Consider the following 12,088-nt stretch of genomic DNA (forward strand, 5'->3'; position numbering starts at 1 on the left):
TTCCATCCAGAGCAGAAGAAATTCCTGTTTTCTTAAAAAAAAAATTTGGTGATGGTGTGATTAGTCTCCACGCACTTACAATCCATTTGCAGATTACAAGAAAGGACAGTTGCTTGTTTTGCTGCCTTTTGTCATCTTGTGCTTATCATTTGGTATCCAACTTAAGTAGAACCTCCTAACGTGATCTTTGATTGGCTTATTTATGGAGACGTCCAATGGCTGTAAAATAGAAGTAAGGCCTCCTGGGATGATGGCTGGACAGGTCTGCTTCATACTCATCTGCTATTTCACAGCATCCAGTTAGTGGTCGCAGAAGCTATCCAACACTAGCATAGACTTCTTGTTCAGCAGGGCTCCTGGTTGACATTCTCCCACTCTCTTCAATCAGTCCTTCATTAATTCAGCCCCCATCCAATCTAGCTCTTGTACTCGAACAAGTATACCCCTAGGAAAATCTTCCTTTGGCAGCACTTTCCTTTTAAATATGCAATACGGTGGAAGCTTTCTGTCGTCATCTGTCACTGGTAACATCATAGTGCATCGTAATTTTTCATTTCTAGTAATTCTAACTATTCTCCGGACCACCTTTTGAGCAGACTAAAGCGGAAGTGCGTGTATAGACCAGGGGATGGCGCGGGCGACAGGGGCAGTGCCTACGGTGTTGTCACACGGTAGGTGAGGGGGCAAGAGGGGTGCGCTACTCAGAGCGAGTTTTGGCAACGGTGCAGTCAATGCGGAGCTGCCATACTTACTCACTCAGTGGATGTCCTGAACACGTGAGTGCAGTTCCAATCATAGTCTGTTTAAAACAGCAGAGAGAGAATTTTATCAGTGTGCTTCGCTTTTACAAAAACAGTGTATGTGCGTATTGTGTGCTAATTCATAATTCTTGTAGTCTCTTGTAGGTTTGTATGTTTCTTCTTACTCGTTATTGGATATTATTGTGCAATGGATCCGAACAAAAATTCACCAGACTGTTATAAGTTGAAGAAGAAATGCAAGATTTTTACGTCCGGCGAGAGAAATATGATTCTGCCTGTTTATAAGCACTTCCGAGCGAATAGTATTGACGGCGGGATTAGTTTACCTCGTGTGCTGACCCCGGCTCTGATTCCGACTTGGGTATGCAGCCACTCGATAGTGACACATATTAATTACTGTGGCACAAGGTAAGCTGACGCTGAAACCTCCTGCATGATGATAATAATAATAATAATAATAATAATAATAATAATAATAATATTTTTTATAAAAATATATTTGTAATAATGAATTTATTGAAATCGTGCTGGACAAAGCGGAGGTGGGACAGGTTTTCGCCTGGATTCCCAACTTCATCTGTCATTTTCAAGTTAATTCCAGTACGAGTACATAATCCTCACTTTTCTCGCTTATTCAAAAATCGCCCGTGAGGAATCAGGCCATATATTTAGATAATGATAGTGAATAATAAATAATAAAATAATAAAATAATAATAGTAATAATTTAATGAATGTAATACTTACTCTTTATGTCAAAAGAATTCGTTCGCAATGCTTTAATCGTGAAATTGTAGTTAGTACATTAAAACTGTGAAAGCCTCCGTTGCTCAGGTGGCAGCGCGTCGGCCTCTCAATGCTGGGTTCCGTGGTTCAAATCTCGGTCAATCCATGTGAGATTTGTGCTGGACAAAGCGGAAGCGGGACAGGTTTTCTCCGGGTACTCCGGTTTTCTCTGTCACCTTTCATTCTAGCGACACTCTTCAGTATAATTTAATTTCATCTGTCAGTCATTAATCATTGCCCCAGAGGAGTGAGACAGGCTTCGGCAGCCGGCTCAATTCCTATCCTCTCCGCAAGATGGAGCTTCATTTATTCCATCCCTGACCCGGTCATTGACTGGAAAACAGATTGTAGGTTTTCACATTTAAAATTTAATTCAGTAAATTAATTGTTTAAAGGTGTAAGCCATTAAAAAATGTATGGGATTCTAACACGCAGACGTTAGTGTATTAATTATTTTAAATTCATTCGAGGTTCAATGCGTGAGCTGTGCTGTATTATAGTGGTGGAGTACAACTTTGAATGGCGCGCCGGCTCGTTTGGCAACCACGGAGAGTGTGACGAGACAATGACGTCACATCCGCTTTAGTCTGCTCAAAAGGTGGTCCGGAGAATAGAAAGCTTGATGCATCGGCTGCATTAATTGTTGTATTTGGTGGCATATCAAAGAACAGAGATGTTAAACTGACATTGCCAATTTGAGACAAGAAACTGATATTGTTTTCAAAGTCTTGTGACAAAGCGGTAAAATTAGGTCACTTTATTGGTATAATCTGATTGAAGCCGCTGGCACAGGGATGTCCTCCTTTGTTAACTTAGTCCATTTTGGCGCATAAAACATTCTGACCAACCTTTACCTGGTTTAGAATCCTTCCTCGCAATACCAAGACTTTGTGCAGTTTCATAGCTTTAAACTGCACTCGTGATTTACAGCATTACCCACTGTTTCTTGCTTCTCTAACCCACTCCAGAACTTTCTTGTCCACATTTTCGTATTTTCAATTTTTCCTGGAGGTGGAAAAATTTAATGTTTTCGTACTCTCTTTTCATTAGTGGTTAATGTGAAGATCTGAATAACAAAAATGTAGTTAGTTTTTCAAAATGTTGATATGTAAGCGTGTTATCTAGTACTTACGTTAAGCCTGTAAAATATGATTTTCTGAGTAAAATGGTGTACTCTGTGTCAAACGTTTCTCTTTCTAAGAGTGATCAATTTTTTACATCTGTGTGCAATGTCTAGGGTCCTGGCATTTTGAGAAAATCATTTGGCACTTTGAGGGTTAAGAAAACCCAGTTCATCGTCATCAGCAAGACGATCATATGCAGTTCACTCTTGGCAACGAGACCATCATGAAGGTTCACCAATACCGGTAACATAGGATTTATTTCAACAAGCACTGGGACTGCAGCCAAGATATTTGGGTTCGCATGGCTAACCTTAGCTAGAAAATGGGACATTAAAGAAGTAGAACATATTTTTTCAAAAAATCAAATATCTGAGAAAATTAATTCTATTCGAGTACTGAAAACATAAACACACAAGTTCAAGAATTTCCCTGGATTGCATACCACAAAACAACTGTTAATATCTTTTCAGAACTTACTACACGAACAGCTCCCCACACAGCTTCTTGAAGCCCAACAATACGTGAGCCCACTAAATGAACACCTGCAGCCCAAACAGCACATTCTTCATGCACCCAAACTTCAAAGCAAGCTTCATCTTTGCCAGAGCCAGTTGGAGATATGGGCACCATTCCTAATACTGGGGTGTTGTCAATGGATGCAGAACGTCGCACCTGCATAAAAGGCAAAACAAGAAAGAAATTATGCACTACAACGAGATATAGTAAACACTAATCTACCACTCTGTTGTTATTATTTTTTGGCTATTTGCTTTACGTCGCACCGACACAGATATGTCTTACGGCGACGATGGGATAGGAAAGGCCCAGGAGTTGGAAGGAAGCGGCCGTGGCCTTAATAAAGGTACAACCCCGGCATTTGCCTGGTGTGAAAATAGGAAAGCACGGAAAACCACCTTCAGGGCTGCCGACAGTGGGGCTCGAACTCACTATCTCCCGATTACCCACTCTGTTATAACATGGAAGCAGGGGATACAGTAACCCTAATGAGGATACAGCTGTAAAGGTACTAAACATTGTGAAGGATAAACTGAACATTGAACTGACAATGGCCAGCATTGACAGGTGCCACAGACTTGGAGGTCGTAAGAGGACAGTGGCAGACGTAGTGGCTAATGGGAAGAGACCCATAATAGTAAAATTTGTTAGGTACCATGAGCGAGAAGCAGTGTGGCGTGCTAAACGAGCTTTAAAGGGTACTCAGCTGTTAATGACAGAGTCTCTTACTCAGACGAGGAAGGAGATGCTTCACAAAGCCAGGGAATGTGTGGGCAGGCGAGCTTGGTCACAAGATTGTATAATTTTAATGGACAGTGGCGGCAAAAGATATTTTGTAAATACACCTGCTGAACTAGCTGTTCTACAAAGGCTTGGTGCAGAGATAACTGATTAGTCCACAATGGCTGTATTATACCGTCGTAATCTTAGGATAGGTTTATATTATAGTGCGTGTGCCTCAGTTCAGTTAATGTTTGTGTGTGTGTGTGTGTTTGCGTGCAAGTATAAGTTGGCAATACATCTATAGAGATATGAAAGTAAGAAGCATGTTTTCTCTCCTGTTTAATTCCTGTATTACAGAGTACTGTTATGCCTCCCCCTAAGTGTGGCAATGACCTTCAGGTAGACAGCGGGCCTGCTCCTTCCCTTTCCCCACCCTCCCAGCACTTGTGCCCTTCCCTCCCATCGCTTTGTAACACGCTAGAGAAAATATTTGTGACTAAACCCCATTCTTTGAACTGTATTCATACAAATGCACAGTCTGTTCCAGTCCATATTGACAAGCTTAAAGCTCTACTTCAAGCAACGTGCATATTGCTGGAGTGAGTGAAACATGGTTCAGGAAATCCATTCCTAGTAGCATGATAGATATAAACGGATATCGTCTGTACAGGCATGACAGAGATGACAGGAGAGGAGGAGGAGTAGCTTTATACTGTAGAGACGATACCCATTGTAAAATAGTTTACACTTCTGGCCACTCTGCTGAGCCGAGACCTGAGTTCATATTCATGGACGCAATTATTTCCTCAGTAAAGGTGTTGATTGGTGTTGTATACAGGCCCTCAAGAGTAGGGCACAATGACTCTGAAGACATTCAACATCTACTACTACAGACTTATGAACACGTATTAATATTCAGAGACTTCAATACTGACATATTACAGCAGACAAGTGAAACGAATCAATTGCTAAACATATTCCAGTCGTGTAACATGACAGTATTACCACTACAACCGACTAACCACACTATCGGAACCACCTCCTCATCTCATAACCTTCTTGATTTAATGGTTACGAATAACCCTCACAAAATTTTGCTTCATGGTCAGATTCCTGTTCCATGTATTTCTAAGCATGACTTGATATACCTGTCATATTCTCTTAAAGTACCAAAATATAAAATGAAATATATCACTTACAATGACATTAAACATATAAATATGCATGATTTTAGACTGGATACTTCTAATTCTCCTTGGGAGGACATAATTAACATAGATGATATTGATATGAAACTACAAAAGTTCAAATCCCTCTTACTTAGTCTCCTCAATAAGCATGCTCCGAAACGTAGAGTTAAAGTATCTAGACCTCCCTCACCATGGCTAACTGATGATGTCAAACACATGATGTCCCATCGGAATCATTACATCGGCTATAATGACAAACCAACTCTCCTGATGTTCTTGAACAGTATCGGTCTCTGCGCAACAAAACTGAAGCATTATTGGTCCGAAATATGAAATTCACTACCAACAGCTAGCCAATAATAACATGAATGCACGAAGTACATGGCGAGAGCTTCGCTCCATGGGAATAGGCAAACTTGAACCTAACCACTGTAACCCAGATATATCACTTGATGACTTAAATAAACACTTCTCTGACGTTAAAATTAAGCACCAACCACAGATTATAACTCATACAATTAACACATTACTGATTAAATTGCCACCAAATAGACCAATGTTCAAATTCCATACTGTTAATGCAACTGAGGTGAAGCGTGAACTGCTTTCGGTCAAGTCAAATGCCACTGGAGTTGATGATCTCCCCATCATCATCATTAAATACACAGACTTTCAAAAGTGAAAAATCAGGAGAAATTTCGCAGCGAATCGCGACGTATTACGACACATCACTGATGGCAGAACATGTACAAATTCATTATAATTCAATACATTAACAATTCTATATGCCCATATATATATATATATATATATTTCATCATTTACATGTGAATACTAAGTACTGGACATACCTGAACTGTAGAAACATGGTACTTTTCATCCTTCAACATGGTGATCACATTACGACTAATTGTTGTTCAACACATCAGTAGCTGACTTAGCCCTCTTCAGAAACTCGGAACTAAATTTTTGTTCAAAGCACCTGCCTTGCTGAACTGATTTCAAGGTTAAAAGTTTCTCCAAAGTTTGTTCAGACAGCAAGGATGTGAACTGTGTTTTTGTCTTTGTGACTCTGCTAAAAATCCTTTCACATTCTGCATTGCTATGTGGAATTGATAAAATAGCAAGCATCATTTTAGAGAGTCTGTCATATTTAAGTACACCATCAGCTGATTTCATCGGACCTACCAATGCCCATTGAACATCAATTCTTCCTTTTGCCAGGTCTATTTCTTCAAGCTGAAAGTTACAGAACTGGGAGTGCAGAATATCAGTTTCCTTATCCAAATGTTCCGTTTCACTAGTCAAAATGTTCGGACACTTGTTAATGAAAAATCTAAGGCTAGAAAATGATGCCTTACTTATAGCAGAAATATTTGCAACTTCTGCATTAATTAAAACTTCATCTTTGAATGGAAATTTGTGTACCATGTAGTCACACGATGAAGAGAAACACTTTCTAACAGACTTAAAGAATATGCACTTTTCCTCAGACTTCAAGGTGTTCACTAAAACAAACGCAGAGTTCCCTATCATCAAATCACAATCATCCTTTTGATTTGCTGGAGTATGATAATCTACATCAAGGAGAGAGGAGGATCCTTTAATAACGACTGGTTTCAGAAACCTTGCCATCACATTCTTCAATAGTTCCTCCAAAACTGACCTCAATAAGTGGATGTGGGGCATACTTGACTGAAGAGCTACGTTTGGATTCTCAAAGATATCCATAAAACTTGAGAGAAAAAGGCAAAAAGATTTATGTAAATTTGATGAAAGGAACATGAAAAGTCGTTCTTCACGTGACAATGCATGGCTCTTAGTGTGATCAGTAGTTTCTTTTTTTTTTTGAAACTGATGACTGGGTTTTTCTTTTAACTGAGGAGTGAGGTGAAATGTTATGATATTCCTTAACGTTTTCAGACAAACAAGACACATCTGCACTTAAACTGTACTTAGGAATTTTGTAAGTCTTCAAAGTTCCCATCTGAGAATCCTAACTCACAATTTTGCTCCTGAATAATGTAACCAAAGGGTCCCACTGAAGCAAAATCCTATCTAAACACCTTCTTAGTGATAACCATCGAGTAGGCACATTATTCAGAATTTTCCTGATCTCAGTGTTGTGTAAAGTCTGAAATTCTCTGGACTTTTCTTTCCTCTTTGCACTCCTTTCCAGACAATAAAATATATCTATTATACTTTCATCTACATTTACGGGCAAGCACGCCGCACCCTTCTCGGCAGTAAGATTAATTAGGTGACAAGAGCAGCCTGCGATGATTATGTTACTATTTTCCCGCTTCAAATATCCTGCCACACCATTCTTTAATCCTACCATTACTGGAGCATTATCAGCATCAAGAGCTAGGCAGTTTTTTAATGGAATGCAGAATTCCCGACAAGTTGAGAGCAAATGATTGGCAATGTTAGCTCCAGTAGCATCCCCTTCTAAATTAAGCACAGGGAGTAGACAACTCTGAATTTCATTGAGTTCAGGCCTAAAAAATGTTACGACAATGGCATATACCTTCAAGCCGCTTTTATTGCCACCATCAGTAGCAACAGAAAATGCATTCACCTGTAAATGTGATACAATTTTCGCCCTTTCTCCCATGCACATTTCTGTAATGATAGCCGCTGTTTTCGTTCTAGCACACCCATATCGTTTAGCGATTTACGAATCAGGAAACATTTTACCAAACAAATGTCCGGCGTGATCGGCACAATTTACAGGCAGGTTATGTTCTACTATAAATGACGTAAATAATGCCTCGGCATTCGTCACAGGATTTACATCTTGGTTTTAACATGAAAAGTTCAGTTTCTGGTTTCTTTCTACACACTGGACACTCTCCTTATGTTTTTTCGTTTGCATATGCTTGAGTATATCGCATTTCCCGCCATGTGCAACTGAAAAATCACACCTACATATAGTACAGAATGTGAACGTTGGTCCCTTTCTGGATTCACTCAAACACGGAAACTCTTCCCTATAAGCACTTTTAAACACTGCATCGTATTTCTTTTTTGACATTTTGGCCAAAACAAATATTAAGACACAACACGAGCACTTCTACGGGTAAAACATCTATGGTGTGCTACTTCTGAGGTTAGGTTACTCAAAAGAGAATGTTACTTGCTTGCAAAGAGAATGACTGTATTATAGACCAAAGAGCAGCACGACTGGCCACCGTGCCCCGTACTGCCACCTGGTATCATTACTAGAACTACTATCGACCAGCCATACTCAGCCATATGTCGATGAGAACGAGGAAATCCACGGGAGTTTAAAATAATACGAAAATTACGGATATTGCTCTGAAAATCGGGAGATCGGATCCGGCGATCGGGAGGAACGATGAAAAATCGGGAGACTTGGCACGTCTGAATACATTCTAGATATTATTTGCCCAGTAATTACTCACAGAAATAATTTCTGCCTCAGTTCTCGAACATATCCAAGGAATACCAATATAATGGTCCGTTATGTCCAATAACGGACCATTATATTGGTATTATAAATTTACTCATTCGGGACAAATATTTTAAATTCCCTATGGGAATCAACATCTGTATTATCATATCCAAGGATACGGAAAGATGCAATAATAAATCCGGGACCAAAAAAGTCTCCAGCTATTTCCCTATCAGACTATCGAACTGTGTGTATCCTTTCATCTCTCTCCAAACCCTTCAAACAGATAATCCATTGGCAACTAACGGGGTATCTTCACAAATATTCCTTGTTTGATCCATTACAGTCAGGGTTTAAAAAGGGACCCAGCACGACCACTGCCCTACTGAAGGTTACAGACGACATTAGATAAGCAATGAGTGAACAGAAGGTCACATTACTTACTCTTCTTGATTTTAGCAGTGCATTCGACACTGTTAACTTAAGACATATTGCTAGCCAAATTAAAATTTCTTCATCTAAATCATACTGCTTTACAACTTTTTAGCTTTCACCTCACAAACGAGTCGTTATAAAGAATAAGACTTCTCAATGGGCAATGAAACACACAGGAGTACCCCAAGGCTCTGTACTTGGACCACTGCTTTTTATTTTATACATAAACGACATAGCATCAAGACTGAAATATTGTTAATTATCATATATATGCAGATGACCTCCAAATATATTATCACACAAATTTGGGAGATATTCGTCTAGCAACTGATAGAATGAATGCTGACTTACAAAATATATCATCATATGCTTGTGAAAACTCAATATTAATAAATCCCTCCAAGACAAAAGCTATTATAGTTGGACAATCACAATTAATAAACATGACAAAGTCTTTAGACATCCCTTCACTCACCCTATCTGATACCAAAATTCCATATGAAAGCTCGGTAAATAATCTAGGTGTTGTTATAAATGGAAACCTAAACTGGAATGAACACGTCACACGTATCTGTAACAGGGTATATACCTCACTCCATCCTCTGAAATACCACCATAACATTTTACTGTTAAATATGAAAGTCAGGCTTATAAAAACATTAGTTCTCCCTTTATTCTACTATTGTGATGCTGTATTCATAGATGCAACGAAAGAACAAATTAGAAAAATACAAAGCAACCATGATTTCCTGCACGAGATTTGTATTTTCGTTACACTACGACACTCATGTCACACCTTATTACAAGGAACTTTCCCTCCTGAAATTTGAAGAACTCAGAAATCTTCATGTAGCCCTGTTGGTGTATAGATCACTAACAGAGAACTCCCCTGTACCTGTCATCAAACTTTACATACCTTTCCTCTTTTCACCAGCATAATACATGCTCTGTTACTACACTTGCCATTCCCTTTAGCAGGTAATCATTCATTTATTGCGACAGGTAGTAGATTATGGAACTCGGTTCCAAATAACATCCAAAGTAGTAACTCACTGGAGTCTCTCAAGTCTTCCTACAGAAGGTATCTCTTAGATGCATAAGCCACGGTGTGAATCTTGATGAGTGAATGGTGTTGTATGGATGTGTGTATATATTAGTTAATTTTTCTTTAAATTAATTTAAACATATTTATCATAAAATTTCATTTAGTAGTTTGACAAATGATATGTTCATATTGGTATAATTATGATGTATTTATTTTGAATTTATGATACAAATTAGTTTCTTTTAAGATATTTAATATTCTCTACGGTTTTTCTGTATAATGATGTGGTTAAGTGTAAGAGAGGACCACGAGTCCTAACTTCGCCACTATTAAAGACATATAAATAAAAAGTAAAAAATTAACCCAATTCATGTAGCAAAATATGTAGGCTACAATGTGCAACTGAGAAAATTAAATTACAGAAGAAGTCCGCTATAGCAAGTACGGCATATAGCGAAAACCCAAAACTGTTTTTTCGGTCCCTTGAAAATTCCTATAGTGTATTAAACTGTGTATTATCCTTCGATTACAGTGAGAACCCTATCACCTATGCATCCGTTACCACTTTGCAAAGCGAATATAATAGGTCGTCCTCTTCAAGACATATATATCTCCATCTTTAGATGTAGTAATATTGGTCATACATGTTTCAGCTCCTTTGAGCCATCTTCAATGACAAAAAGTTAAAATTTACATAGCTGATGTTAAAAGAATATGTTAAAATACTATGAAGAATGGAAAACAGATGAGACAGGATAGCGTTAAAAACAATGAATAATAGCAGCAAGGTTGTGGACCTCTTAGTCTATAAGTACAATACGTTGTCAAAAACGAGGACGAATACACTGTGTTCAAATTGAGAATAACAGTCTGTTTCCGTTGAGTCACAATCCCAAGTGATCAAGAGGGCAGCGAGGATGACGTAACTATGTTTGTAGAGAAAACAGATGCCAGGTAAATTGTGAGTGACTCATAGTGAAAACCACCAGTGTGGATTACATCTGTAATGGAAGAATGAAATACATGTGAGAAACTTTGGGCTACTGAGTAAAATGAGTGTGAAAAAACTTTAAATTACTTACTGAGCAGTTGCTCTCTCAAACGGCATGACCTTCTCAATTTGGCGGTCCCCTTCTCACTGCTAGTGTCTGCTGCTGGCTCAGCTGTGTTTACGAGGATGGGAAGAGTGAAGGGGGGAGGGGAGGGAGGAGCTGAGCTGGTGGGGAGAGGGAAGAGAGGGAGTGGTATTGAGTTGTAGAGGTGTAGGCGGGGTTTGTTTTTGTACTTACAAATATACGGAATGAGAGTTTCAAGTAAAAGGTTCTTTTTTTCGATGATTTCACTTAAATTATGAGAAGGGTTCCTAAATTGATCTATATTGATGTAGATGCTCTCGAGAATGTTGAGCAAAGTACCTTTTTGCTCATATCGCAAGATCTTAAAATCTTTATTTATTGTTGTATACTCGTGACTGGAATCTTTATGATGCTCATTCATAGCTGAAAACCGATTGTATGAGAGCGTTGCGATGTTCCGTGATATCTTACAACAAAATTGCGGCCTGTTTGACCATCATAGCTCAAGTTACAGGATTGGCATTCTAATTTGTATACTCCGGAAATCAAATATCTATTATTATTATTATTATTATTATTATTATTATTATTATTATTGACAGTGTGCGAATTGAAGATAAGTCTAGAATTGCTGTGGGAGGTTCTAAACGCTATTTTGAAGTCGTGTTTTTTACCGACATTAGAAAACAGGTAACGATCACATCCAGTCAGTACTTCACGTACTATTGAATGTGAAAGTAGAAAACTTCTCTTTAAGAGCAGAGTCTTTTTCTACGGTAGTCTCAGGTCTGCTTTTATATCTATTGATGATTCTGCTGACAAAAGTTCTGTTGAGCCGTTGTATTCTGCAATATTGCAAATAGTATTAACTTCCTTTTTGTACTTCTAGCGGGATAAAGGAATAGTTAATGCTCTAAATACCATACTATTGTAAGCTGCTTTCTTATACATGTCTGAGTGCAAAGAAGTCTGTTGGATGGTATTGATGATGTGGGTGGGTTGTCTATATATTATTG

At 38.5% G+C, this 12,088-nt stretch overlaps 1 protein-coding gene across 5 annotated transcripts in view; it reads right to left on the reverse strand.

Moving 5' to 3' along the window:
• The window catches only part of LOC136876276 (uncharacterized protein CG5098), a 577,938-nt gene that overhangs the window by 23,568 nt on the left and 542,282 nt on the right, over positions 1-12,088 (reverse strand). For all 5 annotated transcript variants that reach the window (XM_067150088.2, XM_067150091.2, XM_067150087.2 and 2 more), the window contains one exon: positions 3,147-3,341. In XM_067150088.2, the coding sequence (XP_067006189.2) occupies positions 3,147-3,341 (195 nt within the window). The remainder of the gene's footprint in view (positions 1-3,146; positions 3,342-12,088) is intronic.

This window comes from Anabrus simplex, chromosome 6 (genome assembly GCF_040414725.1).
Source record: "Anabrus simplex isolate iqAnaSimp1 chromosome 6, ASM4041472v1, whole genome shotgun sequence".
Taxonomy (NCBI): Eukaryota; Metazoa; Arthropoda; class Insecta; order Orthoptera; family Tettigoniidae; genus Anabrus; species Anabrus simplex.